General features: G+C 46.6%; 1 protein-coding gene across 1 annotated transcript; it reads right to left on the reverse strand.

Annotated features, from left to right (window-relative positions):
• Positions 1-1,258: 1,258 nt before the first annotated feature.
• As3mt (arsenite methyltransferase) lies at positions 1,259-26,759 on the reverse strand. The gene is made up of 11 exons (XM_057779224.1): positions 26,601-26,759; positions 26,335-26,375; positions 25,989-26,116; positions 25,116-25,266; positions 24,514-24,650; positions 22,509-22,578; positions 19,796-19,877; positions 17,254-17,385; positions 16,660-16,802; positions 13,102-13,236; positions 1,259-1,869 (listed from the first exon to the last, which is right to left on the reverse strand). Coding segments are annotated over exons 1-11 (1,128 nt in total). The 5' UTR covers positions 26,602-26,759; the 3' UTR covers positions 1,259-1,761.
• Between the last annotated feature and the right edge of the window lie 384 nt (positions 26,760-27,143).

Genomic DNA, 27,143 nt, shown 5'->3' on the forward strand with positions numbered 1-27,143 from the left:
TTATGTAAAAATAAAGAAATGAGGGCTGGAGAGATGGCTCAGAGGTTACGAGTTAAGAGATTAAGAGCTGGCTGCTCTTTGAGAGGTCCTGAGTTTAATTCCAGCATCCACATGGTGGCTCACAACCATCTTTAATGAGATCCGGTGCCCTTTTCTGGCCTGCAGGGAGAACACTGCAAACATAATAAATGAATAAATCTTTTTAAAAGTAAAGAAATGAAAGGCGAGTCTAATCAACAGACTGGCTAGGTCACCTTTTGTCTTTATTGTGTCCCCCTGGAAGGGCCATCTTGCAGTGTGCCCAGCCACGCCAGTCTCACGCTGCAGTAGGTTAAAACAGGGCATATGAGGAATTCTATAGCCAATCTAGGTTACCGAGACAAACAGGGCTGGGAAAAAACTGTCTGCCAAAGTCAGGGATGACAGCTGAACCCACTCAGAACTCTGAGACCTTCTCAGACTTTCTTTGGACTCACAGAGATCCACCTACCTCTGCTCCCAAGGGTTGGGATTAAAGGTGTGAGCCACCACTGCCCATCGAGATCTCTTTTAAAAGATGAATCTGCCCTTAGAAATCGCCCCAGTGTTTTATGGGCCTAAACATTCTCAAATTCCTAATTGAAATCTCCTGGGTCATGCTAACCCCATCTCTTTCCCTGTTGCCCAAACTCCTTTTGCCTGGAGCTCAGAACAACCAAGATTTTCTTATCAAAGCCGTCTATTGTTGAAGGCTGTTATTTGTTTTTGACACTGTATCCCAGGTTGGCCTCGAACCCTCTCTGTACCTGAAGAGGGAGGACCTTGAGCTTCTGATCCTCAGGCCTCTACCTCCTGAGTGCTGGGACTTCAGGTGTGTGCTATCCCACACCTGGGACCGGAGAACAAACCGAGAGCTCTGTGAATACCCAGCAAGTATTCTACCAACTGGGTAACATCTCCAGCCCCAGGGCTGTTTAAAATCTCAGTTATCATCTCCTGATGATAAGAACTGAGATTTCTGTGTCCCTTCAACTTATTGTCATTAATCCTTCCTTTAATGCTCATTACTTCTTAGTAGGGACCTGAAAGCAAACCCAGCATTTGGTGAAAGTTTAATCAGATCGCCCTATGAAGGGGAGGAATCCTGTTCATATCTCTTAGCTTTCCTTTTGAAAAAAACAAAACAAAAACAAAAACAAACACCAGTTAAGACAGACCAGGACAGTGTCTGTGGTGTCAATCATCAGGGTGAGCTGAGTTCAAATTTATTATTCATTTGTTTTATTCTTTATTGAATTACAGCAGGAATACAAAGGTTTGAAGACATGGACCTGAAGAGGACTCCTAACAAATTTGACTTGACAATATTTTGACATAGTGTAAATTTAGTAAGGGCTCTACTTCCTGAATGAACACAAAAGTCCAGCTGTGTCCGGTGGTAGGCCAGAAGGAAGATACTCTCCCACCATCCTCCAATGTCGATGCCTGGAGCCCTTTGAGTAAATTAAACCTTACGCTTCCAAGTCCTACTTCTGACCACTAGGTGGCACCGGAACCCTGGAATAGCGAAATAGAAAGGCTGGTGATTAGCTGTGATCCTTAGATTAACACCTTCTAAAGCTCATTCTTATTCTTTGCAGTAATCTAGATTGTGGTGCCTTTGCCACCTTCCCGTCATCTCTGCACTGGGGACTGGGGAAGAGGAGGTTTAAAAGCCCGGCTGAGCCTTGTTTTTTTAGGCGCCTGTTCGCGCGCGAACTGAGCTCCGCGCTGGCCGTCGATCTAGCAGCTTTTCTTTTTGTCGCAGCAGCCTCCAGCGCCATCAGGTGCATGTCTGGGCTTCGCCTTGTCAGATTCTTCTGCAAGCTTGAATGGATCTGTGATTATATCCTGTCAAAAGGCAAACCAGAATGAAAAGACAAAAGGGTTTTGATGTATCCAAACTGATGTTTCTGTCTGATTTGGACTGATTTCCCAAGGAGGGAGATAAAATGCTACAGTACCATCCAGACCTTGGAGGAACACCGGCACTCCAGAGTTAAGATGACCTTTAAAGATAAGCCTGGTGCCACATAATTCTACGCCCACCCCCAGCAATGTGAAGGTGGAGGCAGGAGGATCGGGACTTTAAGGCAGGGAGTTGGAGGCCAGCCTGGGCTACAAACTAAGGAAAAAAAGATGGCCCGTTCAGATTCACTCCTACCAGGGTAAATTTTACTCGAAAGACTGTACAAGGTAGCGGGAGGATTCATTTCTGTTTGCTTTTGTTTTTGAGACAGATCTACACGTAGCCCAGGCTGGCCTCCAACTCACTATGACACTAAGGGAGTGTGAGATTACATACATACATATGCCATCACCCTCAGCTTACGTTGCGCTGTGGATTGAACGCAGGACCCTGTGCGTGCAATCATTCTATCAACTGAACTAGATCTCCAGCCCCAAAGGGCTCTCTCGTCTTACACTGTAGCCCAGGCTTACCTGGAACTCATGGTGATCCTCCTGCCTTAACCTCCTAAGTGCTGAAGCCACCAGGCTCTGTTTAAAAGTAGTTTCTGCCAGGCCAGAGAGTTCGTTTTATCCAGCTGATTCTGGTCTGTGAGATTCTCGCAAGCATGTGCCTTTTTACCTCTGGAACTAAAATGCTGAAAAGCTAATACTTCCCTTCCTAGGCCTCAGTCTCCGGAAATATGGACATAAGACAAGAGTGTTAGGTTGGAGATGCCGGACAGCCACTGATGTCCAGGTTAGGGATGCCATCAGCAGCCACGCTGACCCTAGAGTACAGAACACAATTCTCTAAGGAGAAACAGTTGTCTTTTTTTTTCCTTTTACCTCCAAATGAGCTGCTTCTTATAGTAGCCCAGTGGACCAGGGGCCAAATGGGACCAAAGACAAGGAACCTGGGGCATGAACAAGTCACTTTAAGGGAGATAAGCTGTTAAGTTCACACTCATACTATTGCTGACGGACATTCCAACAGGAGCATGGAAGACCGTTATACTCAAGAGACGGACAGCCTCGTCTGAATGGTGGCCATGCCGTCACTTGCCCTCAGTCTCCACTTTTCTTTTAAGAGTTTATTTATTTTTATTTTACAAGTATGGGTGTTTTCCTTGAATGAATATCTGTGTGCCACAGGTGTACAGTGCTTGTGGGGACCAGAAGTCAAATCCCCCAGAACTGGAGGTAAAACAGATTATGTCTGTGGGGACCAGAAGTCAAATCCCCAGAACTGGAGGTACAAAAGATTATGTCTGTGGGGGCCAGAAGTCAAATCCCCCAGAACTGGAGGTACAAAAGATTATGTCTGTGGGGGCCAGAAGTTAAATCCCCAGAACTGGAGGTACAAAAGGTTGTGAGCTGCCAGTGGGTGCTAGAAATCAAAGTTGGGTCTCTGCAAGAGAAACAAGTGCCCCTACTTAGTGAACCTTCTGTCTGTCCAGCCCATTTCCACAGGTCAAAAGGTCACCCTGGATTGGGACTTTGTATTCAGCAGACTAGAGTCTGTTCACTGATGCTGCTTCTGCCAAAACCAAGCCCCTTTCTCTCTGGGAGCCCTCGCCTCCACGGCCCCTTTCTCACTGGGAGCCCTCGCCTCCACGGCCCCTTTCTCTCTGGGAGCCCTCGCCTCCACGGCCCCTTTCTCTCTGGGAGCCCTTGCCTCCACGCCACACCTTTCTCTCTGGGTGCTCTCGCCTCCACGGCACGCCTTTCTCTCCCCGGGAGCCTTCACCTCCACAGCACGCCTTTCTCTTTGGGGCACGGATGGCTCATGGTAAGCAGGATTGGCCGCTCCTCTCTGGACTCACAAAACTGGTTCCCAGAGGCTAGGAGACAGCACTGGGAAAGTGCTCACTGCAGAAGCATGGGGCCCTGAATTCAGATATCACCATCTACATAAAAGGCCAGACATGGTTACCTGCCTGTAACTCCAGCACTGAGGAGGGTGGGGACAGGAGGATCCCTGGAACTCACTGGTCATGCAGTCTAGAGAAAACAGTGGGCTTCGGGGCCAGTGCATGAACCTGTCTCCAAAACACAGGCATGTCCACCTCTGTGTGCATATACATACACACATACACACACACATGCACACACATGCATACACCACACAAAGATACATACAAATGATTTTCCATACCCTTCTTCCCTGTCAGTGTCCTAGCTACTAATAGGAAAACAGCAGCATCATTTCCAGATGTACATTTCTTGTCCTGAAAGACTAGAAGGAAACAGGAGTCGGGGACATCTAAACAAGCATCCTTTGCAGCATGAGCCCCTGCAGGTCTGCAAAAAGGATGCAGGGCTGCAGTGTGCTAGTTAAAGTGCCCGCTCTAAAAGCAGATGTGAGCCCTAACTTCCAGCTGTGTGATCTTGAATGAGGAAATTCATCTCCCTGCACCTCAACTTCTTCATCTGGAGGACGAGCATCACAAAGGCCACTGGGAGGACTACATAGCACCTTGGACACATGACTGTCCCATAAAACTTAGCACCTGCTGCTTCTGTTATCACTGCTAACCAGTAATAACAGTGACATTCCTGCACAAACCCTGCTTGCATTGTTTCAGATGCCGCCGCGTTTTAGCAACGTAACTCGCTGACTGATTTATTTGATGAGATACAAGGTCTCCTATTATCCAGGTTGGCCTTGAATATGCAGCTGAGAATGGCCTTGAACTCCTGATCCTCCTGCCTCCACCTCTCACTCCAGGCACGTGCCATCACACCCGGCAATTGCGTAACTCTGTAGGCAAAACTGTACTTTACTTGTCAGGATTAAAGAAGAGAAAAAAAAGGGGGGGGGTGTTGTAACTCAATGGGAGTATGTTCACCTCATATGTATAACATCATGAATTCAATTCCCAGCAATCAAGAGAGAGAGAGAGAGAGAGAGAGAGAGAGAGAGAGAGAGAGAGAGAGAGAGAGAGAGAAGACAGGAAGAGGGACGAGGAGGAAGAGAAAGGAGGAGGTCTCAAGCCAATCTGTAGCAAATCAGCATCACCCACAAACTGGCATCATTCACGCCCCCATGGCAGCTGATGGAGGACAATTGCCTGCGCTCAGTACCCCAGGGCTTATCATCAAATTCCTTCATAAAAATGATAAGTATCTCCTCCTCCAAGAGAGTGCAAGGCCATGTCTCTGGGTCACACAGCTGTTCCTAGCTGATGCCCAGCTGGCGGCAAACAAGGCTGGAAGAGCCACAGCTTGAGTGTGTGTCTACCTCTCTCTAAGCCGCTAACCTCCCTCCCAAAGTGGGAAGACATGATGCCGAGTCTGAGGTCCTAGCCTGCTGCTGGGTGAGATGGAGGCAAAGAGTGAGGTGAGAAATGGGTCCGAGGTGTCACCCTGCAGAGAGAGTGGGGTGCAGGAGACTAGAATACCTGGGAAGAGAGGCTTGAGGGAGGAACAGGCTGCGGATGAGATCGGCGACTCTTTGTCTATGAGCTTTGTCTTTTCACTTGATCTTATAGGGGTCAAGAGGCCAACAGGAAGGCACAGTGTGTGCCAGTGTGGGAAGGCTGTCCACTCAAGAAACCAGCCATGTACTGTACTGCTGTGGAACCCACAGATCCTGCAGGCAACGTCACACTGAGTCTGCCAAGTGAGCGCCTGGAACATGGAGGCCGGGGCATTTCTCTGGTGGGAAATGAGCTGAGAAAATGAGTAACAGTGTCAACTCCTGTTAGTAACAGTGTCAACAGGCCCTTAGGCAGCACCTGTATAGTGCCCCCCACAACTGAAGAGGTCACTGGGCTCCAGCCTGGATTGCTGTGGGCATGGATCAGACATGGCCGGATTGGGGAACACCCGCCAGAAGACAAGCGCTCTGCGAGAAGCATCAGGGAAGCCCGGGGCACTGCCTGAACTGAGAAGCGAGAAAGCACTCACACCCAGGATTTCAGGACCCAGAAGGCATTTCCATGTGCAGAATGGAAAACAAGCTGTCAGAAACACTCCTGGAGAATGGCTTGGTCCTTTCTCCCCCATCCTCACTGGACAGGATGTTTCAGATACAAGTCAGGCTACTGCCAACCTGGGACAGACGGAAGATGGCCGGGACAGGGTGAGATTTGTCACCAGGTCTGACAGGAAAGAGGGGCAAATCAAAGTGACAGAGAAGAAATGGAGGCAGGTTAAGACAGCAAGAGAGCAAAGGTGACATGATCTGCTTTGGGCCGGCTCCCCTGTGGAGACTGGAGTCTCGCAAGGCTTTTGGAAAGGATCTTAAACCTACACAAAAGGAACCGCATTTCCTAGGAAGGCAAGGAAGTTCTGTGACCCAGTATTAATGGCAAAAGAAGATGGATCCACTAACCCCGGGACTAGGAATGTGACTGGAGATGTCTCGCAGCAGGAGTCACAGACAGTGACCTGAGGTGCATGGAGTTGACAGTTAATTAGTCCTCAAACAAAACAAAACAGAAAAACAACCCATCACCCTGATGTATGCACTGACAGGACAGGACTCCAAGGTGACCCAGCGTGCTCCTTCTGCCCCGAATTGCACAGAAGTGGGGAGCAGAACGAGCCACTAGGCTGGCGTGCTGAGATCAGTGAGACAACAAAAGAATCAGGGCAGGCTGGGACGGCACTGCTTGCCCACAGCTCCAACAAGCCACACAAAACCTAGAGACTGACTGGGCGGTGTGCAAAGAACACACACCAGGGTGGCACAGTGGAAAGAGAAACAGGCACGGACTGGCTTCACTGTCAAGGCCCTGAGAACCTGTGCCAGGCTGACAATATCCAGCGCATCCACTTCCCAGGACGTGCTGTTAGGGATAATGCCCAAACACATTACAACACTTTTGTCTGCCACAGAACCCTTAGGCAGCAGACTTGGTGGGTGCACACTGTAAATATGTGTTACTCTTGTTGGTTAATAAAGAGCTGACTAGCCAATAGCAGCACAGGATAAGGTTAGGAGGGGGAAAACCAGACTAAGAGAATGCTGGGAAGAAAAAGACTGGAGTCAGAGGAGATGCCATGGGATGCAGAGCAAGCAGGACGGGAAGTGTGTACATGAGGTAAACAAGCCTTAGATGAATAAAAGTGGGTTGATTTAAGTTATAAGAACTAGTGAAAAACAAGCCTAAGCTATTGGCCGAGCATATAAACTTAGAAATAACTCTCTGTTCAGTTATTTGGGCAGTGGCTGGCAGGAAAGAGCTCACTGGAGGTCTAGATGGAAAGCTCTGCCTACAGTGGAGAGAGAAAGGAAAGCTCGTGAAAGCAACTTAAATCAACTGGACTAGCTCATATTTGAAATGAAGTGTTACAGGCTCTGTAGTCAAGAAACAAGACCCCAAAGCTTCTACCAGAAAATTGTTCATTATGCCCACAGGTTTCTAGGAAATTATTATGTAAATACTAGAGTCCCCAAAAGTTTCAAGCTTGAGCTTATATACATCTTTGGCTTGTCTCCCACATATGGCTACATACATTTTTATTGGATGCTTTAAGTTACTAGGCAATAGGGGCTAGAATGAGAAGGGAGAAGAGGTAAGGAGTTGTAGAAGAGATGTGGCCAGTCTGCATACCCACAGGGAGGGAGTTACTGACCAGCCCACAAGTGTACACACGGACACGGACCAGCTCACGTGTGCACATACAGACACGGACCAGCTCACACGTGCACACACGGACACAGACCAGCTCACACGTGCATACACAGATACGGGCCAGCTCACATGTGCACACACGGACACGGACCAGCTCATGTGTGCACACACAAACACGAACCAGCTCACACGTGCACACAAGGACACGGACCAGCTCACACGTGCACACAAGGACACAGACCAGCTCACATGTGCACACACGGACATGGACCAGCTCACACGTGCACACACAGACACAGACTAGCTGACATGTGCACACATGGACACGGACCAGCTCACATGTGCACACACGGACATGGACCAGTCCATGTATGCACACACAGACACGGACCAGTCCTCATGGCTGTTTTCTGGGCTTTTTTCCTCTTATCCCTGGGACTCACTCCTTCCCCAACCACAAATAGTCATGTTGAACCTAGCATGATGCTCCATGTCTGCAATCCCGAATTTGGGAGGCAGAGACAGAATGATCAGGAGTTCATGCCAATCTGGGCAACAGAAAACTGTCTCAAAAGAAAACAAAAAGAGAGCCGGGCGATGGTGGCGCACGCCTTTAATCCCAGCACTCAGGAGGCAGAGGCAGGTGGATCTCTGTGAGTTTGAGACCAGCCTGGTCTACAGAGCTAGTTCCAGGACAGGCTCCAAAGCCACAGAGAAACCCTGTCTCGAAAAAAAAAAAAAAAAAAAAAAAAGAAGGGTCACACTTCTACCTTAAATTTTCGCTTTAGGTAGACTCGGTTCCCAGCACCTACATGGTGAGTCACAACCATCTGTAACTCCAGCTCCAAGGGAGTCTAACCTCTACAAGCACCAGACATATACATGGTGCACAGACATACATGCATATACATGCAGGCAAAGCACTCATACACATAAAATAAATAATGAATCTTTTTACTTTTGGCTAGAATGCAGGACTTACTGGTGAACGTGACCAAGGAAGGACAGCCGTGGGAGCCTGTCTAAACGAATGCCCCGTCACCTGTCGAGGAAATCATGAGCGGCCCCCACTGCCATTGGCGATGAGCCAGTCTTCAGAAAACATTTTCACGCTGGGCCTGTTGAATTTGTTTAAGACCTGGCCTGAGAACTTAAACTCGGTCCTGCATAGAACCTCTTCCACATGTTCCCTGAAGCCTGGCACAAGCGGATGTGGTGACCTGGCCACAGTGAACTCTGACCAACTGTGCCCAAGGCCTTCCCAAAGACACCTTGTATCCTTGTTTGCAACCCTGACAGAGTCGTCATAAGATCAAACACATGAACGTCACATGGGAAAGGGCCACCCATGCAAGCAACAGGCCACATATACCATCACCCTATCGCAATATTTATACTAAATCCTACAATGTGAAAGCAAAGCATAAAAGAGTGAGAGAATCTTCATAACACATTCGACAATAGGTCCTTAAATGTGCCCAAACTTAAACTAAGACCTTTTGTGCAGCCAGGAATACTATCAAGACAGTAACAAAATATATATCTGAGAAGGCCTGGTATTGAGAACAAAGATGTACAAGTCTGGGGTATAGGTGAGTGGTCAGAGATTGCCTGCAGTGTGCAAGGCCCGGGTTTAGCCCCAGCACCACAAAACAAAACAGACAGAATATAAACATATATTTTCTAAAACTCTTAAACTGAAGAGAGGGAGGAGTAAGCTAGTGGGAACTCAGTGACTCTGGACTGACAGCTGGGGAACCTGCACAGGCCCCAGCTAGGCCCCCTGAACGCAGGTGACAGTGGTGTGGCTTGGGCAGAATGTGGAGCCACTGACGGTGGGACCAGGATCTAACCCTGATGTATGAACTGACGTTGTGAAGCCCATTCTCTATGGGGAGAGACCTTACTTACTCAGCCTAGGCCTGGGGGTGGGGGGGGGAGGGGAGAGGGCTTGGTCTTGCCTCAACAAGGTGATGGGACAGACTTAATTGACTTCCTAGGAGAGGCCTGACCCTCTTTGAGGAGCAGAGTGAGAGGTAGGTGGGGGAAGCAGGAAGAGAGGAGGGAGGAGGAACTGGGATTGGTATGTAAAATAAATAAATAAATAAATAAATAAACTCAATAGCAAACGACAACCAACCCAGTTTAAAAGTGGGCCATGACGTGATGAGCCATTTCTTCAAAGAAGATAAGCAATCGGCCACTGAGCGTGGAGAAAGGTTCAACATTATTAAACTAGGGAGAAACTCAGATCAAAGCCATACAATCTGCTCGCCCAGGCTCGGTTCCCAGCTCCCACAGGGTGCCCCTCAACCATCTAGGGTGCCCCTCAACCATCTTAACTCTAGTTCCTGGGGGCCAGGTGCTCTCTTCTGACCTCTGCGGGCACCAGGCACATATGTGGAGAACATACATCCATAAGGCAAAACATCCATATGCATAAACTAAAATTTTAGAAAATCTAACATTAGAAAACAACTGAATAGGCCAGGCGGTGGTGGCGCACGCCTTTAATTCCAGCGCTCGGAAGGCAGAGGCAGGCGGGTCTCAGTGAGTTTGAGACCAGCCCGGTCTACAAGATGAATTTCAGGACAGCCGGGGCTGTGTTACACAGAGAAATCTTGTCTCAAAAAACAAAAATGAATAAATAAGATTTAAAAAGCCAAATGAATAAAATAGACCTTAATACAGGTTAAGATGGCCCATAAAATCATGGAAAGGAAGGCCGATTTTTTTTCACTTCCCATCTGTCTTTTCTTGCCTTTGGCTCCTGAACCTTCCAGTATCTGGAAGGCCTTCCTAGCTTTCCTTTATTAAAAATCTTTCTTAGCACAACTCCTGCTGTTTCAGACGGTGTGCACCGCTTTACTCTGGAAGACTCCCATACCGAGGAGAAGCCATGCTAACCACTGGCTGCACAGCAGCAAGAATCTACTGTTCCTCAGTGCAGACTTATAGGGGTTGCTACTCACAATGGGACTGGAGAGACGGGTGAGGACATCCTTATAGTCGACATTCTAAAGGCACATTTGTACCTCGTAGGACAGAAAGGAGTCGGCGTGGCCACGCTCTTGCTAGTGACCTCTTTGTTCCGAGTTACCTCCCTAGGCCAAATGGCCCTGGAGGAGACAAGGACAATAAAGGAAGAAACTGACTAGAGTTGGCCCAGATGTTCAGAGAACAAGGGAAGAGGGTAAGAGATGATAAGGACAGAGGCACTGACATCACAGAGCTCAGGGACAAGGCTGGCTGGCCACCTGACAAGAGGAACAAGAATGTTGGAGGAATGATGGCCTTTGCTCTCCCTGCGCTGCTAAAGCTGCTGGCTGCAGATAAGGGGAAGCAGATTTTAAGGTATCAGGCCACGGCCGTCCCAGATCACCTGCCTTCTGCATAAGCACAACTTGGAGATTCAGTTCTGTTCCTGCTCTTGCAGGGTGCGGTCACCGGCAACAGGACTGCTCCAGAGACAGGGCTAGGGATGCAAAGTGGTCCGTCCAGCTGCTCTGAAAAACAGCTCGCTGGCTGTTGACAAGCTAGGAATATGCCCGATCATGGTAGCTCGCTCCTTTTCATCTCAGTGTCCCAGAGGCAGGGACAAGTGGATCTTTGTGAGCTCAAGATGAACTGGTCTACACCCTGAGTTCCAGGTTGGTCAGGGCTATACAGTGAGACCCTGTCTCAAAACCACAAACAAACAAAAAAACACCAAAAGCCACCAAAAGTTAGGAATGTAGACAAAACAATTCCATTCTTAGGTATAGATGCAAAATCTTGGAAAGCAGAAACTCAAACAAATTTGCTGTTTTTCAAATTTGTCGATAGCTAATAGCGCCATTGACAGTCTCCAAGAAGGGGACAGCACATCAAGAGGACGCTAAGCAATGTGTTCTAGCCTATGCGGAGGCGAGGGAAGGACGGACGCACACTCCAAGTGAAGAACTAGCTTTGGAAACATAGGTGAAAAAGTCAGCTCCAAAAGGCCTATGTGTATGAGTTTGCCCATATCAAACGTCCAAAGGAGGCAGAAACACGGAGTGGAAGCCCACCAGCCACTGCTGAGAACCGGGTGAGGAGACAGCTGCTCACTGGGCATGGGGTGGTGAACATTTTGTTTTTTTGGTTTTTGTTTTTCAAGGCAGTGTTCCTCTGTATAACAGTCCTGACTGTTCTGGAACTAGCTCTATAGACCAGGCTGGCCTCGAACTCACAGAGCTCCGCCTGCTTCCACCTCCTGAGTGCTAGGATTAAAGACGTGCGGGTTACCACTGCCCTGGCCTTGTTTTGTTTTGGCGAGAGTTTTGGAAGTAGAGAGTGTTGATGTCTGTGAACTAAACGCCACTGAGTCATACATTTCTAAAAGCATAAGATGGGGGAGCTGACAAAATGCTCAGCAGAAAGCAGCTTGCTGTCAAAGCTAACGACCTGAGTTAATCCCTAAACCCCGTACGATGGAAAGAGAGCAGCTACTGACACAAGCCATCCTCTGGCCTCGGCACATGCAGTGATGCGTGTGCACATGCACTAATAACAGATAAAAAAACTAATTAAAAATGTTTTTAGTCCTGGAGAGATGACGCAGCCTTGGCTGCTCTTCTAGAGGACGCAGACTCAAGTCCCAGCACCCACATGGCAGCTCACAACTGTCTACAGCTCCAGTCCCAGGGGAACTGGACACTCTCTTCTGGCCTCTGTAGGCACTATGCACAAACGTGGTGCACAGGTATACGTGTAGACAAAATACCCATAGAAACAAAATAAAATAATAATAATTTTTTTAAATCTGTGCTAAGTTTTAAGTGGTTAAATTGGTAAGAATTACTTAATTTTATCTTAGAATTGGTGACTACCAGAAGGAAATATAAGCCATTTGTAATGTTCACCTGGGGTTTGGATTTGTCTTGTTTGTTTTTGAGACAAGGTCTTCCTTTGTTGCCCATGTTGGGCTTGAACTCCTGGATTCAAGTAATGCTCCCTTTCATTCTTAGTCACCAGAATTATATATGGGTATGTGGTACTGAGTCCAGAATGTAACATGCTTTTGTGTAACTCTTAACCTTTTTGGTGTCTGGACTCCTCTGAGAACTTGACCAAAGAGACCGTTTCCCAAGAAGGTATATATTCAAGCACAATTACAGGGATTGCAGACACCTTCAGTTAACTCACAGATATTCCAGAAACCCAAAGATTACTATAGACTTGTGAAGAATTAGGGGGGAAAGGATTTAGGGGCTGGAGAGATGGCTCCATGGTTAAGGTCTTCTAGAGGACCCAGCTTTGATTCCCAGCAACCACACGGCAGCTACCAACTGTTGGTAATTTCAGTTCCAAGGGATTCACAGTACAAAGACATAACATGCAGGCAAAACACTCAAACACATAAAATAAAAATAAATCTTTAAATAAGAAGAATTTGTCAAATCAAATCAAATCATTTAGGTATATTAGCTGAGGTAGCCCGCCGCAAAGAAAACTGTTGTTTTAGCAGAGCCTGCAGTTTTTCCCGTTTTAAGGGACCTGTTTGAAGTATGGGACTGAAAGTGAAACAAACCTTTGTTTCTAATCCAGAACAGCTCTGGGCAGCCAGCAGCTCGGCTACAACAGGTGTGAAGAGAAAATCCTGAGCAAAACGCGAGTTCTTCAAGACAGCTGCCGTGTCTCCATCCACTTCGACAGCCTCGCCTTCCTACAGGGCAGCACAAAATGAACAGCAAAAGACGTCACTGCGGTCCTTTTGGTTCCAGGAGCCAAACTCAGGTTGCCAGGCTGTCCCAGGCAAGCCCCCTTCCCTGCTGAGCCGTCTCGCCAGGCCAGCTTACTATTGTGTGACATTTCGGGGAAGGGACCAAACCGGCCTTCTGAGGCGCTCTTCTCTCGTCATCGTCAGACCCCTCTGTTGACGTCACGTGTATTTGCAGAGGGTCAGCTGACCAATGTTTCTTAGGTGACAGTGCTATAAAGGACACCCCCTGCCCCAGTGTTTAATGCGTTTTCAGAGACAGCTGGAGAAACCGTCTCACCCTGAACTTTACCTGACCAGCTAAATGGGAGCTCCACTGGAGCACTTGTTTCTGAAGAGTATTTCTCTGAATCCCAAGATGCTTGGCAAATGGGTTACATAAAGTGCTTCTCAACATGTGGGTCATGACCCTTTGCGGTCAGATGGTCCTTTCATGGAGGTCACCTAAGACCATCAGAAACACAGATATTTACATTACGATTCCTAACAGTAGCAAAATTACAGTTCTGAAGTAGCAACGAAGCAATTCGACGGCTGGGGCCCCGGCATGAGGCAGTGGATTAAACGGTCGCAGCGCTGGGAAGGCTGAGAGCCACTGCCCTAAAGCAATGCATGGTATTCAAAAAATATTTTCTTTTTTCTTATTTTTTAAATTTTTAAAAAAGCATTTCTATATGAGTGTATGCACACGTGTTTGAGGGCATGCTGCCTATGCACAGGCAGAGGCCAGAAGAAAGCATTAGGTGAGTCTCCTATTACTATCTGTCTATTCCTTCAGGCAATCTCCCCAGAACGTGGTGTTCTCAGCCTGCTGGCAGTGAGCGAGCCCCAGCAGCTCTCCTGACTGGGCCTTGGTGCTGGTATGAGCTATGTATCAGGACACCTGGCTTGGCATGTGGAGCTGGGATCTGAATTCCAGTCCTCGTGGTTGTACAGCAAGCACTGAACCATCTCTTTGACTCCCTTCTAAAATTTAAAGACAAAATCCAATGGTATATCCCAAGCTGATCTGAAACTCACTTATATCCCAAGCTGGCCTTGAACCTGCAATTCTTCTAAGCCTCCTCACAGATGCTCAGATTGCAAATGGGTTCCACCATACCCAATAGAGCATTTTCAGAAAGATTTTTTTCCTTCCTTCCTTCCTTCCTTCCTTCCTTCCTTCCTTCCTTCCTTCCTTCCTTCCTTCCTCCCTCCCTCCCTCCCTCCCTCCCTCCTTTCCTTCCTTTCTTCCTTTCTTTTGGACTGTGTCTAATGCCATTTAGGCTGGCTGCAAAATTGCTATGTACCCAAAAATGACCTTGTGTGAGAGCCAACATTACATTTTAAGTTTTAATTACTGTGCCGTAGAGATCCATGAAACAAAAATGCCTATGACCTGCCAGCCCCTTGCCCCAGGACAGACAGTTCCTGAAATGCTGGAGGCTACAATAAGTTCCATGTTTTCACTCCCCTAAACAAGCTGTTTGCCCCATCTGTACCGGATGTGCTTGATCACGTGTGGGCTGGAGGTTTATGTCAGGATATATGCTTACCCCTGATGAAGCACAATTTAAAAAACTCAGACATAGAAATTGGGGTTCAACCGGAAGATCTGAAAAGCAAAGCAGCCAACCACTGGCTCTCACCTCCACCTCAGTCCAAAATGGTGATCCTGCCTCCAGGAATCTTCGAATGATACTGTATTTGAGAGCTGTCTCCTCCTCTTTTATAATCCTCTCCAGTTCTGGGATTAAGGGCATGCACCACTACTGCCTGGTTTCTATGGCAAGCTAGTGTGGCTACTGGGATTAAAGGTGTGTCATTGCTGCCTGGTCTCTAAGGCTGACCAGTGTGGCTGTTTTACTCTTCTGATCCTCAGGAAAATTTAATTTTTATTAAAATACAATTGAAACGCCACTACATCCTGATTGGACCTGCAGGGAGATGCAACCAACTATGGGTTTTCCTTAAAGCCCAGGCCATACTTGATTCTGGGCCATTTTCCAGTAACCTGAGTATGGACCTGGCCAGAGCCCACCCACCTGGCCAGTACTTAAAGCTTGCTTCAAATTTAGCTTTAAACTGTGGCTGCGGTCTTATTCTCGATTGGTGGGATTAACACTAGAACTTCTAATCCTCCTGCCTCTGCCTTCCTCGTGCTGGGATGACAGACAGGATGTGCCACCGCAGCTGTTTCCAAGCAGTGTGGATTAAATGCCAGCTTCACACATACCAGGCAAGGGCCCTACCAACCAAGCTGCGTTCTCAGCCTCAGATTGTGCTTTAACAAAACAGAACCCGCACAGTGAGGACCGTGTGCCTAAATAGCCTGGATTGTCTCCCTCGGTGGCTACTGATGGGTCCTAGGCTGGGCTCTCCCTGGCTTTGGATAGCAGCCATTTGTTTCTTCTGCCCTTGCTGTAGCGATCCTATCCGTTGACTATCTGGTTTTGACTGCTGGTTCTGAAAGCTTTCAGGTTTCTGGCCTTTCTGTTTGTTTGTAGATCCAGAAGGCATTTGGCTTCCAGCAGTGGTTTGGGGTGATCATTTGTTGGGAGTCTTTCTTTTCCCCTGACAGTCCTTCCATACCAAATCTAAACCAAACTGTTTGTCATAGCCAGAACCTGGAAGCAACCTAAATGCCCCTCGACCAAAGAATGGATAAGGAAAATGTGGTACATTTACACAATGGAGTACTACACAGCAGAAAAAAATAACGACAGCTTGAATTTTGCAGGAAAACATTATTTTGAGTGAGGTAACCCAGACACAGAAAGACAATTATCATATGTACTCACTCATAGGTGGTTTTTAAACATAAAGCAAAGAAAGCCAGCCAACAAACCACAATCCCAGAGAACTTAGACAACAATTCAGACACTAAGAGAGACTTACATAGATCTAATCTACATGTGAAGTGGAAAAAGACAAGATCTCCTGAGTAAATTGGGAGCACAGGGACCTTGAGGGAGGAGAGAGACAGGAAAGGAGCAGAGAAAAATGTAGAGCTCAATAAAAATCAATAAAAAAAAAAAAAAAGAAAAAATAGAAGTTAGGAAAAAAAGTTTACTGTTCTACCGGAAGTACAATGAAAACTTCAATTAAGGAAAAAAACAAAATTACACACAAACCAATCAACATCAGAATAGTGAAAAGCAATTTAAGGTTAAACTCAAGATCCAAGAAAGGTAACGTAGTGGGGGGCGGGGTGGGGGTCAGGGGGTGGTACAAGGGCAAAAGCAGAAAGAATGCTGCAGACACAATGGATACCAGCCTTGCCCAGCCCACTTGCTGAAGATGGAACATGGGGCCTTGCGCAGGCTGGTGAGTGCGCTACCCCTGAGCCACACTGCTACCCCTTGAGCAGTTGTTGTTGTTGTTGTTTACCTTGAATGTGAAATTTGCATCGAAGATCAGTTCTTTTTCATGCCCTGTGATCCCTCCTTTGTAAACAGCTTGGCATCTTTTAGCTTGTCCTGTCTTAGGGAGTTTGAAGAGTCGAAACGTGGCAGACACAAAGCGACAGTCCCCTGAAAGCAGACACACAGGGCTCACCTCCTGCACCCCAGCTGCATTCAACACAGGAGGATGCTGCACACGGGATTTCCTCACGGTGCACCATCAGTTGTCTCTGTGGCTGCCTCAAAACACTTCATTAAATATCACTCTGAGGGAGGGGCTGAAGTCATTCAGGTCTAGGTGATACAGTTCCCCTTGGTAGGAATCACTCACTAAAGGGGGCTAGAGAGCAGTTAGAACCCCGAATGCTCTGACAGAGGACCTGGGTTCAATTCCCAGTACCCACATGGCAGCTCACAACTCTCTGTAACTCCAGTTCCAGGGGACTGACACCCTCACACAGACATGTACACAAGCAAAACACTAATACCCATTTTTTTAAAAAGAATCACTCATTAAATTAACTAACCACTGAACTGAAACCGTTCCCACCACATCAGAATCTCTGCTGTTGTTTCTTACCAAGAACACTTTCTAGTTCCTTGTTTTGAATTGTGATGAGGTTGGCAGTGACCAAACGTGGAGGGGAGAATCCAATTTTTTGGGCAATGATGGCAAGATCCTTCCAGTACAAAGCGCCACCCAGGCATTCACCTTAAAAGAAAAATTACAGAGCAATCAATACAGCAGCATTATGGAAATTTATAGCCTGCACAATTAGCTAGGACATAGTATAGATGTAGGACCTAACTGTCCATGGAGGTGCCCACCTGTAATCCCAGCAGGTGGAAGAGAGAGGTAAGACAATGAGGAGTCCAAGGGCATCCCGGGTGAGCATGAGACCCTTTCTCAAAAAGACAAAACCACAAGAGCTAAGGATGTAGCTTAGTCGCATACCTAGCAGATTCAAAGTCCTAGATTTGATCCCCAGCACTGTGTAAAAGCAAATGGGGTGGCAAACGCCTGTAATCCCAGCACTCGGGAGGCAGAGGCAGGAAAATTTCTGTGAGTTTGAGACCTGTCTGGTCTACAAAGTAAATTCCAGGACAGCCAAGACTACACAGAGAAACCTTATCTCTCTTGAAAAATCAAAAACTAAAAGAAAAAATAATTATTATAAATTTAAAATAAAACATAGGGCCTGGAAGTATCCACGAGGCCTAGAGAGTAGTGATTAAATTCAGAATTTGTTAGTTAGAGGTCTCTGAGAATTGTTTTCAGGACAGTGATGATGTGTCGGTTCTACTAAGACACAATCACAATTCTGTGTCCGTGCTCAGTCATGCTCTGAAAACCCGCCTCCTAGCTCTAGATGAATCTCATAGTCTATTACTAGAACAATCACCACCACTAATGTTCACAAGGCGTTTTTACAGATTATTTTCAAGTGCAAAGATATTCATGCACGTTTTATGTGTCACATCAATAAGTTGGAGACAAACTAATGGTCACCGGCAAACAAACATGCCAAGCTGAGCAACACAGTTGTATAAGACTGTTTATACATGTTTAGACTAGACCTGGGGAGATGGGTCTGAGACCAAGAGCACTGGCTGCTCTTCTAGAGGACCCAGGTTTGAGTCCCAGCACCCATATAGCAGTTCACAATTGTCTGTAAGTCCGTTTCTAGAAGATCGGACACCCTCATATAGCTTCCACAGGTACCAGCCACGCATTGGGTACATAGACCTATATTTTAATTATTTTTCTTATTTATTGTCTTACTTTTTTGAAGATAGGCTCTCACAATGTAGCTCTCACTGGTCTGGAACTTTCTATGTAGGCCAGGCCTTGAACTTATAGAGATCTGCCTGCCTCTGCTTCCCAAGTGATAGAATTAAAGATGTGCAAAAAATACTTGGCTTATTTATGTATGTATATATATAGTATATGTTTGTCTGCTGCGATATGAGAGACAGCACATGCTGCAGTGCACATGTGGGCCAGATGACAGCTCTCAGGAGTTGGTTCCCTCCTATCACGGGGATCCTGGGGAGCAAATTCAGGTTGTCAGGCTTGGCAGCAAGTGGCTGTACCCATGAGCCATCTCTTCCCTGCACATGTGTGTGTATGCACACACACACACACACACACATATATATGTATGCACACACACATATATGTATGCACACACACATATATATGTATGCACACACACACACATATATATGTATGCACACACACACACATATATGTATGCACACACACACACATATATATGTATGCATACATACACATTCTTGGTGAGGCACAAACACCACAGGGCATATATGAAGCACAGAGGTCTATTCTCTCCGTGCTCTGAGGATTGAATTCAGCTCGTTGGGCATGTAAGGAAAGTGATTTACCTACTGAGTCATCTCATAGACCGGCCCTGATAATCTATTTTAAAAGTTGGATTTTTTTTGAGACTATGTCTCATGTGGCCTGTGCCAGCCTTGATAAGCACCGATCCTCTTGCTTCATCTCTAAAGAACTGAGACCTCAGGCATGGCCACCACTTCCCGTTTAAATGCAAACACTGCTATTTTCCAGTCCGACTGACCATGAGCATGCATTTGTCTCCTCAACTTCCAGCGACTCTCAAGTGACTATAAAAGAATAAATACTCTATCTCATTTATTCTTCAACATAGTTTTGTAAAGTAGTCTGTTATTATTTTCAATTTATAGTTTAGAAGACCAATAATAGATTAATTAAATTGCTTGAGATTATATCACTTTTTTAAAAAGCTTGTTTACAGTGGTAGGAGGGGTCATGTGGACATATGTGCCACAGTGGACATGTACATGTCAGAGGACAGCTCTGTGGAATGTTCTCTCCTTCCACCTTTACATGGAGTTCCAGGAATCAAATTCAGATGGCCAGCCCTGAGCCACAAGCTCCTTCACCCACTGAGCTGTCTCACCAGCCCTCATACTGCGTCTGGGTAGCAGAAAAGAATAGACCCTTTTGGCCACACTCCATTGGCTCTCCCATCCTGTGGTCTCACCGCAGCTTCCTTGCAGGATGGAACTCTACACTAGTCAATAACCAATGATGGGAATGAAGCAAGAGCACATACCCCATAAAACCTTGTGTGACTTGATGTCTTCTGGCACTTCAAGGTTAGCATAGACGTCACTGAAATATAGTTCCCCACCGTACTGAAAAAGAGCAGCGCACATTTGAGCAAGGTTTAAGATTACATTGATCCCAGATAACAACAACAAACAAAAAAATTGATGAGTCCAGGAGATCAACTTCAAAATTCCAGTGTTTGACCTGAGACTGACCAAGTTGACCTTTGAACAAGTAACGGCTGCCTCGCTCATTAAAATCAACACACGGGACAGAGGTGTTTAATTACTCTGTGTCCTATCCAACAGGAAGTTCCTTTCCAATACTCAGAAAGGAGGGAGTTATCAGGAAGTGGAGAAGCGTGTGAGGACGAAGGGAGCGTGAATACCATCGGTGTATACTATTTGCACATACGGAAATGTACCAGGATGGAGAAATGGATTGTGGGTAAAGTGCTTGCCATGTGAGTGCCTGCTGAGTTCTGGTCTACAGCATCCACAAAAACCAGGTGTAGTTTACATCAGCTCTGAAGGGGCCAACATCTAAGTCCCTGAAAGTGATCAACCAGCAACTTGGTGAGTTCCGCGTTCAGTGAGAGACCACATCTCAAAAACATAAAGTAACATAAAGGAGCTGTCTTATCAGGAAAATTCTAAATAAATAACAAAATGTGAGGATTCAAATAGATTAGAACAGAGGTGCTCAACCTTCCAAAAGCTGCGACCCTTTAATACAGCACCTCATGTTGTGGGGACCACAACCATAAAGTTATTTCATTACATTTTATAACTGTAATTTTGCTACTATTATAAATTGTAATGTAAATATCTAATATGCAACCCCCAAAGAGGCCTCAACCCACAGGTTGAGAACCACTGATGTAGAGGAACCAAGTTCAGTCAACATCTGTAAGTACAGTTCTGATCTCCGTGCTCACCAGACACACATGCGGTTCACATGTGTGAATACAGGCAAAACATTCATACATGTAAAATAAAATAAGTAAATTTCTTAAAGTTTTTAAATAAACAAGAACACAGGAGGGGGAAAATGCGTATTTCTCCTAAATACATTCAGGTTGCCTAAATTTTTAGCTAATCCAAAGAGAACAAGCCCTAGGTATCTGGACAACCAACAGGCACATCTACAGAATTAACAGTCTAACCCTCGAAAATTACAGTCACTGAGCCAGGTGGCGGGGTGCACGTCTTTGATCCCAGTACTTGTGAGACAGAGGCAGGGGGAGCTCTGTGAGTTCGAGGCCAGTCTGGTCTACAGAAAGAGTTCCAGGACAACTAGGGCTACAGAGAAACCCTGTCTTGGAAGAAAAAAAAAGTGAGAGAGAAAAGAAGAAAGGAAGGAAGGGAGGGAGGGAGGAAGGAAAACATTATAGTGATGAAGCTGGGCAGTGACGGCACACATCTTTAATCTCAGCACTCAGAAGGCCGAGGCAGGGGGATTTCTGAGTTCAAGGCCAGCCTGATATATATCATGAATTCCAGAAGAGCCAGGGCTCACAAAGAAAACTTGTCTCAAAAACAAAACCCAAAAAAAGACGGAAAATTACAGTGATGTTGTTACACATTAAAATTTTTATATATCCTTAACATATAGGTCAAAGGAGTTAGCAGGAATTGAAGGATTTACTTAGCTAATTTCAGAAGCATGGATACCTACATTCTATAGTAATGTTTAGCGTCTCTTACTTGATCTCATTGAATATCATGAGCTGGTATACAAGATGGTATCCTTGAAACAGCATGGGATCATTCTTACATAGATAACTTTAAATTTTTATTTTGTAATTTTACAAATAATTACAAAAATAGGCCTATGTGTTTGCCTGCATGTATGTCTGTGCCCTAGTATCCTTGGGGACCAGAAGAGCTTCTAGAACTGGGATGACAGCTGGTTGGAGGTCACCATGTGGATGCTGGGAATTGAACCTGGGTGCTCTGAGAGAACAGCCAGTGCTCTTAACCACTGACTCCCAGCCCAGCCCTTTAGAGATACTTCTATCTGAGCTGTAGAAGAGCCCCTTAGGCCAAACATCCCACAATTCTTATTGCACTGCTTGGGGTTGAGCCCTGTGTCTGCACATTTCTGCCCCTGAACTTCACCTTCGGCCCTCCAAATCCCAGTGTTCTCTAGCACTATGAAACAAACCCCTTCATAGTCAGGGAGGCTGGAGAGCAAATGGAAGTTTCCCCTCTAAAAAGGCCTCCATAGAAAACGTCCATCTTAGAGTTTTCAAAAGTAAGGTATCAGAAATAGTATCACGGAAAAGCAGGGTCTGTTTGAGGAAAGGCGAATTCCTGGGGACTTTCCAGAGTGACTCAACAGGTTCCGGTGACTCTGCAGGTGTCACCTGCGAGTCACAGTCAATAGTAACCAGGGGCAATAGGATCGAAGGCCAATATTCTGATAGTCAATGACCCATTTCCTGAGAGGAAAAAATAAGCCCTAGCTAGAGTACTTCGCCAAAACCACTTCACACCCCCCCTTTTGTGTACTTTTTTGTTGAATCAGCATCACATACAGTTGAGGTTGGCCTTGAACTTCCTACATTGCAAAGGACTTGAACCCCTGATTCTCCACCATGGCCAACCTGGCTCCTTCTTAATAAATCTAGAGTTTGAATTCTTAGTTGCGGAAGAGTGTATGATCCTGGCAGCCCTCTCAGGTGTCTAAAGACCAGCCATCTCCTTCTCCCTCACCTTCAGCGTGTCATACACCTCCTGGAACACTCGCTCTTTGTTGGGAACAAGGTTGATAACACAGTTGGATCTAAAAAAATAATAAGGAAAAAGAACAGATGTTGAAGGACTCAAATCCTTTAAGACCCAAAGGGGCTTCCATCTTACCATCAAAGCTACCAGTTCTTCCTGGCTCTCCTTCCTTCCTCATACCCAACTTTTTCCCAAGACGAGGGAGACAGGCAAGTTGTTTGAGACATATCAGAAGTAGCCAGGGAGAACAAATGTGCATGAAGGAATGGGAAGCGTGATTCTTATTTTTGTCCTGATGCTCACCAGGCAACGAAACTAAACCTGGATCCAGATGCCTGCTGTGCGAGGTGCTCAAGACATGAGAACAGACAAAGTCCCTCAAAGGCAGCTTTCCTGGCACTTTCGTTTGAGGCTAGGTATGTAGCTCAATGGTAAAATGCTTCTTTAGGGTGCAATTCCCAGCATCAAAGGAAAAAAACAAAACAAAACAAAACAAAACAGCCCGATCCTGTCACCTGGGAAAATGAGAAAGACAAAACACTATAATTTGCAATGGAAAAAAAATATAGTCATGGCTAAATCTGGTGGTGCCTGCCTTTAATCAGGAAGCAAGATCTCTGTGCATTCAAGGTCTGTCTGGTCTACATGGCAAGTTCCCAGTCGGTCACTAACTACATAGTGAGACCCTATCTCAAAACACGATGGTAGTCTCATAAGAGCGACAACCAGAGCTACACCATAGTAGGTTAGCCAAGTGTCTGTAACAAGGTTGGAGTCAACACCTTCACTGGCTGCCAGTTGTGGAAAAATACAGCATGTACGATGACACACAGTGCGCCACACTTCATGAACAAGACAACTGGCCTTTACTTTTTATCGTTAGTTTATGGTGGGCTTACTCTGCTTACAAGAAAAAGCACTGTAAAACCGTCTGCTCGCACATCTTGAATGACTGCAGCCCTGGAGAGCATCACCTCTTAGGTCTGAATTGATCCGATGTTCTGTTCAGCGGGCCCTAGTATCAACGGGCTGGCTCTTTTGTGTACATCACCCAGCCTAAGTGTGCAGAGGGCTCTATCATCAAAGCTGAGGAAAGCCAGGCGGTGGTGGCACACGCCTTTAATCCCAGCACTTGGGAGGCAGAGGCAGGCGGATCTCTGTGAGTTCGAGACCAGCCTGGTCTACAAGAGCTAGTTCCAGGAAAGGCTCCAAAACCACAGAGAAACCCTGTCTCGAAAAACCAAAAAAAAAAAAAAAAGCCTGAGGAAGTACACACTGATGCTCACACAATTAGGAAATGCTCCAATACAAATTTCTGGCAACACAACCCACCATTGCACTCCAGATAAGAGGTGAGTATGCGTTACAGGAGCACAGACTGGGGACAAGCTGGCCCGGGAGGTCACTGACTTTAGTTTGGTGGGCAGAAAGATTGACACTGCAATGTGACACTGTCTTCTACTCTTACACCAACACATGCACAACTGAGTGACAAAAAAAACCTCATAATATTTAAGTTTGTGCCTTTGTGTTGGGCTGTATCCATAACTATCCTTGGTCACATGGTTGTGCCAGAGACTAGACACACATGGCAACTTTAAATTCTCTCTGAGGCAGCTGTGTCTTGTTGCTAATGGACTACAGAGACCTCATTCCTTTATAAAGGACTGCTAAGTTCAGTGTAATTCCTTTTTCTTTTTTAAACTTTTTTAAATATTTATTTTTATTACATGTGCATTGGTGGTTTTGCCTGCCTGTATTTCTGTGTGAGGGGGTCATATCCTCTGGAACTGGAGATGGTTGTGAGCTGCCATGTGGGTGCTGGAATTGAACCCAGGTCCCGTAGAAACAGCTAGTGCTTTTAACCACCAAGCCATCTCTCTAGGCCCCTAGTTTAATTCCTTAAACAAGAGTCCGTCCATCAAAGAGTGGTAGCATTTGTGTGCTCAAAAGGAAATGGGCTTTGCTCTTAGCGGAAAGGCTGCAGACCTACACAGCAATATCGTAGCTCTCCTGCTGGGTCCCAGCCTCTGCCAGCTTCTCAATGCAGCCGTGAATAAAAGTCACATTGGGTGCCTGGAAACCAAATTTCTTCATGTGGTACTCAAGATAGGTTTTAGCTACTTCCACCTAGAAAAAGAAAACTACAGATTTGGTCATCAGCATCATTCAAAAATAAATCTTTTTCCCCCCTGAAAACTGTCGTATTGCTAATGCCATATGCTTTCCCTGCCCTGAGTTATTCTGGATGGATAGACAAGATTCGTGAGGCATGGAAGATAAGCCACAGCCTGGGACAGAAGTTCCCAACTAAGTGAGTCTTGCTTGAGTTATCCAATGACAGAGATGACCACAGAAGAGGAAATGCCGCTGGGTCATCACACTGCTCATCTATCAGGTTAAACCTCTGACTGACTTCTCCAGGAGAGTCACTGATTGTCAACGTCCTCAACTTCTAGGTCACAAGAGGCACAAATGACAGTAACAAAACCCCAGCCGTCCTAAACACACTGTGAAGGACAGCGGGAAGCAGTTTCCAGCCTCAAAGAATGATCTGGCAAAACCTCTTCCCTTTCCTCCAAATCTTTGCCTTACCTGGGCCTTAGTCATGTCTATTCCAGTGACATGTCCCTTCTCGCCAACTAGCTGGCTAAGCATATAGCAGTCTCTGCCACTTCCACAACCCAGATCCAGAATCTGGCAGTTTTCCAGGTGTTCGGGGACAACCAGACCACAGCCATAATACCTGAGAAGGGGAAAAGACATGTTTTAAAAACAGACTGGAAAAGTCTCAGGTGGTAATTTCCTCCCCCGTCCCTCCATCACCCACTTACATTACTATTTTGTCTCTCCCACTAAACCAGGGCATGGCTGCCATAGCAGTGTTGCTGGGCACCGCGCAAGGTAGCAAGCCTCAAGAAAACCATCTAAAATATGTGTTGAATGCATACATCTAAGGCACTGTCTACTGAACAAGGAAAGTATCCTGTAACTTGAGAGGTAAAAACTACAGGTATGGAACCTTTCGTGATTGACAGACAGTGAGTGTCACTGGGAGTAAGTGTGGCAGTGGTTGTGGGGGGGGGGGGAAGAAGGCTCCATGATGCTAGGAAGACTTCGGTGAGGTGTTGGAGAGGCAGGAGGTAAGGTACCCTCTTTGATAACTGATCTCCGGGTGGGCAATATTATGCCAGGCAAAGATCAACTACCTAGAAAGTATGAGTTAGTCTATTAAACACTTGACTGTCTGCCACGGTCCAAGGAGCTTGACTGTCTCCTGCAATGGGAAGTGATGGAGAGCAACTATGAGGGGTCTTCAGCAGAGGAGCAAGCAGCTCAGTGCCGAGCTTTGGGGTTTCACAGTAGACACGGGAAGAAGGATGGCCAACAGATATGGCAAATTCCCTAGCGACGGGTATGGGAAAACTGCACTCTGGAGGCTTCGCGGCAACAGTATATACACTCTACCTCGAAGTAACGTCTTCGTGTACATTCTTCAGCGTTTCCTGGATGTACTTGGGGACCAGCGTGGCTGGCGTGACACAAGCATTAGTCTGGAGGTCTGCAAATGTCTTCAGTACATTCCCATAATAGTTCTGACACAACAGCCAAGGACCGGAAGCCAGGAGGAAAAGAACAGAGCTCGAGGCCTCCGCCACATTCTTAATTACAGCCCACTGGCCTTTGCTCAGGGCCAATTCCAACCCTGCGCCCTGGTCTGCCCAACCCCAGCGTGCTCTGTGAGCAGAAGCTGCTTGCTGGCAGGACTCCCGGAAACCAGCGATCCCACGCAGCCAATCCCTAGGACCCTCACCTGAACGTCCTTGTGAATCTCAGCGGCTCGGGGAGCGGACACTGAAAAGGGAGAACAGAGGCTAAACGGGGTGATCACACTGAGAGGGACCGGACTGAGGGCAAGATGGAGGGATAGCAACACACAGGGCGGAGAGGAAGGGCGCTGAGGCCCTCAGCCAGGCACAGGCGGCCGACTAGGCTGCCCAGAAGTGGGAGCAGGGCGGGAGGCGCTGTGGGCCTGTGGCAAGTCAGAGGTCAGAGGGGGACTGACCAGAAGCTACTCACTGATTCTCGATCTCCACACTCCTGGACTTGGGATAACCCCTCAACTCCGCTAAGGAGCAGCAGCGCGCCGAGGCCACGCCCCCTGACTGACCTTCAACCCCGCAGCCCAGCAAAAGCCTTCTGCAGCCAAAGCTGGGTCTCCTCTTCACCTTGGGAGTCTTTGATCCCGTCTTATTAGTTAACATCTTCCTTTACTGATCCGCTGAATTTCATTCTGTGTGTGTGTGTGTTTAAATGAACACCCATATGTATTTTCCTCCCTGTGGCATGAACTCTTTCCTCTATCCCGCTCATAAAGTCGTTCACGGAGATGTCGTTTACATCTCTTTAACACTCACCTTTCCTTAGCGCACAGCTCTGTTGGAATTCTGTAGTCATCAGGCATGGTGCTGTGCCTTTAATTCCAGCACTCAGGAGACAGAGACGGGAGGCAGAGGCTGGCAGATCTCAGAATTTGAGATCTCTGAGTTTGAGGCCAGCCTGATCTACAAAACTAGTTCTAAAGACAGTCAGGGCTACACAGGGAAACCCTGTCCCACCCCA

This window comes from Chionomys nivalis, chromosome 8 (assembly GCF_950005125.1).
Source record: "Chionomys nivalis chromosome 8, mChiNiv1.1, whole genome shotgun sequence".
NCBI classification, from domain to species: Eukaryota; Metazoa; Chordata; class Mammalia; order Rodentia; family Cricetidae; genus Chionomys; species Chionomys nivalis.

Bases quoted from the DNA above. Each gene is read 5' to 3' on its own strand.
- As3mt (XM_057779224.1), bottom strand. The intron at 26,117-26,334 runs GTGAGGGTCCTA...CTGTTGTGTCAG, and splicing joins AGATTCACAAGGACGTTCAG to AACTATTATGGGAATGTACT. The intron at 19,878-22,508 runs GTGAGGGAGAAG...GCTCTTTTTCAG, and splicing joins AGGTGTATGACACGCTGAAG to TACGGTGGGGAACTATATTT.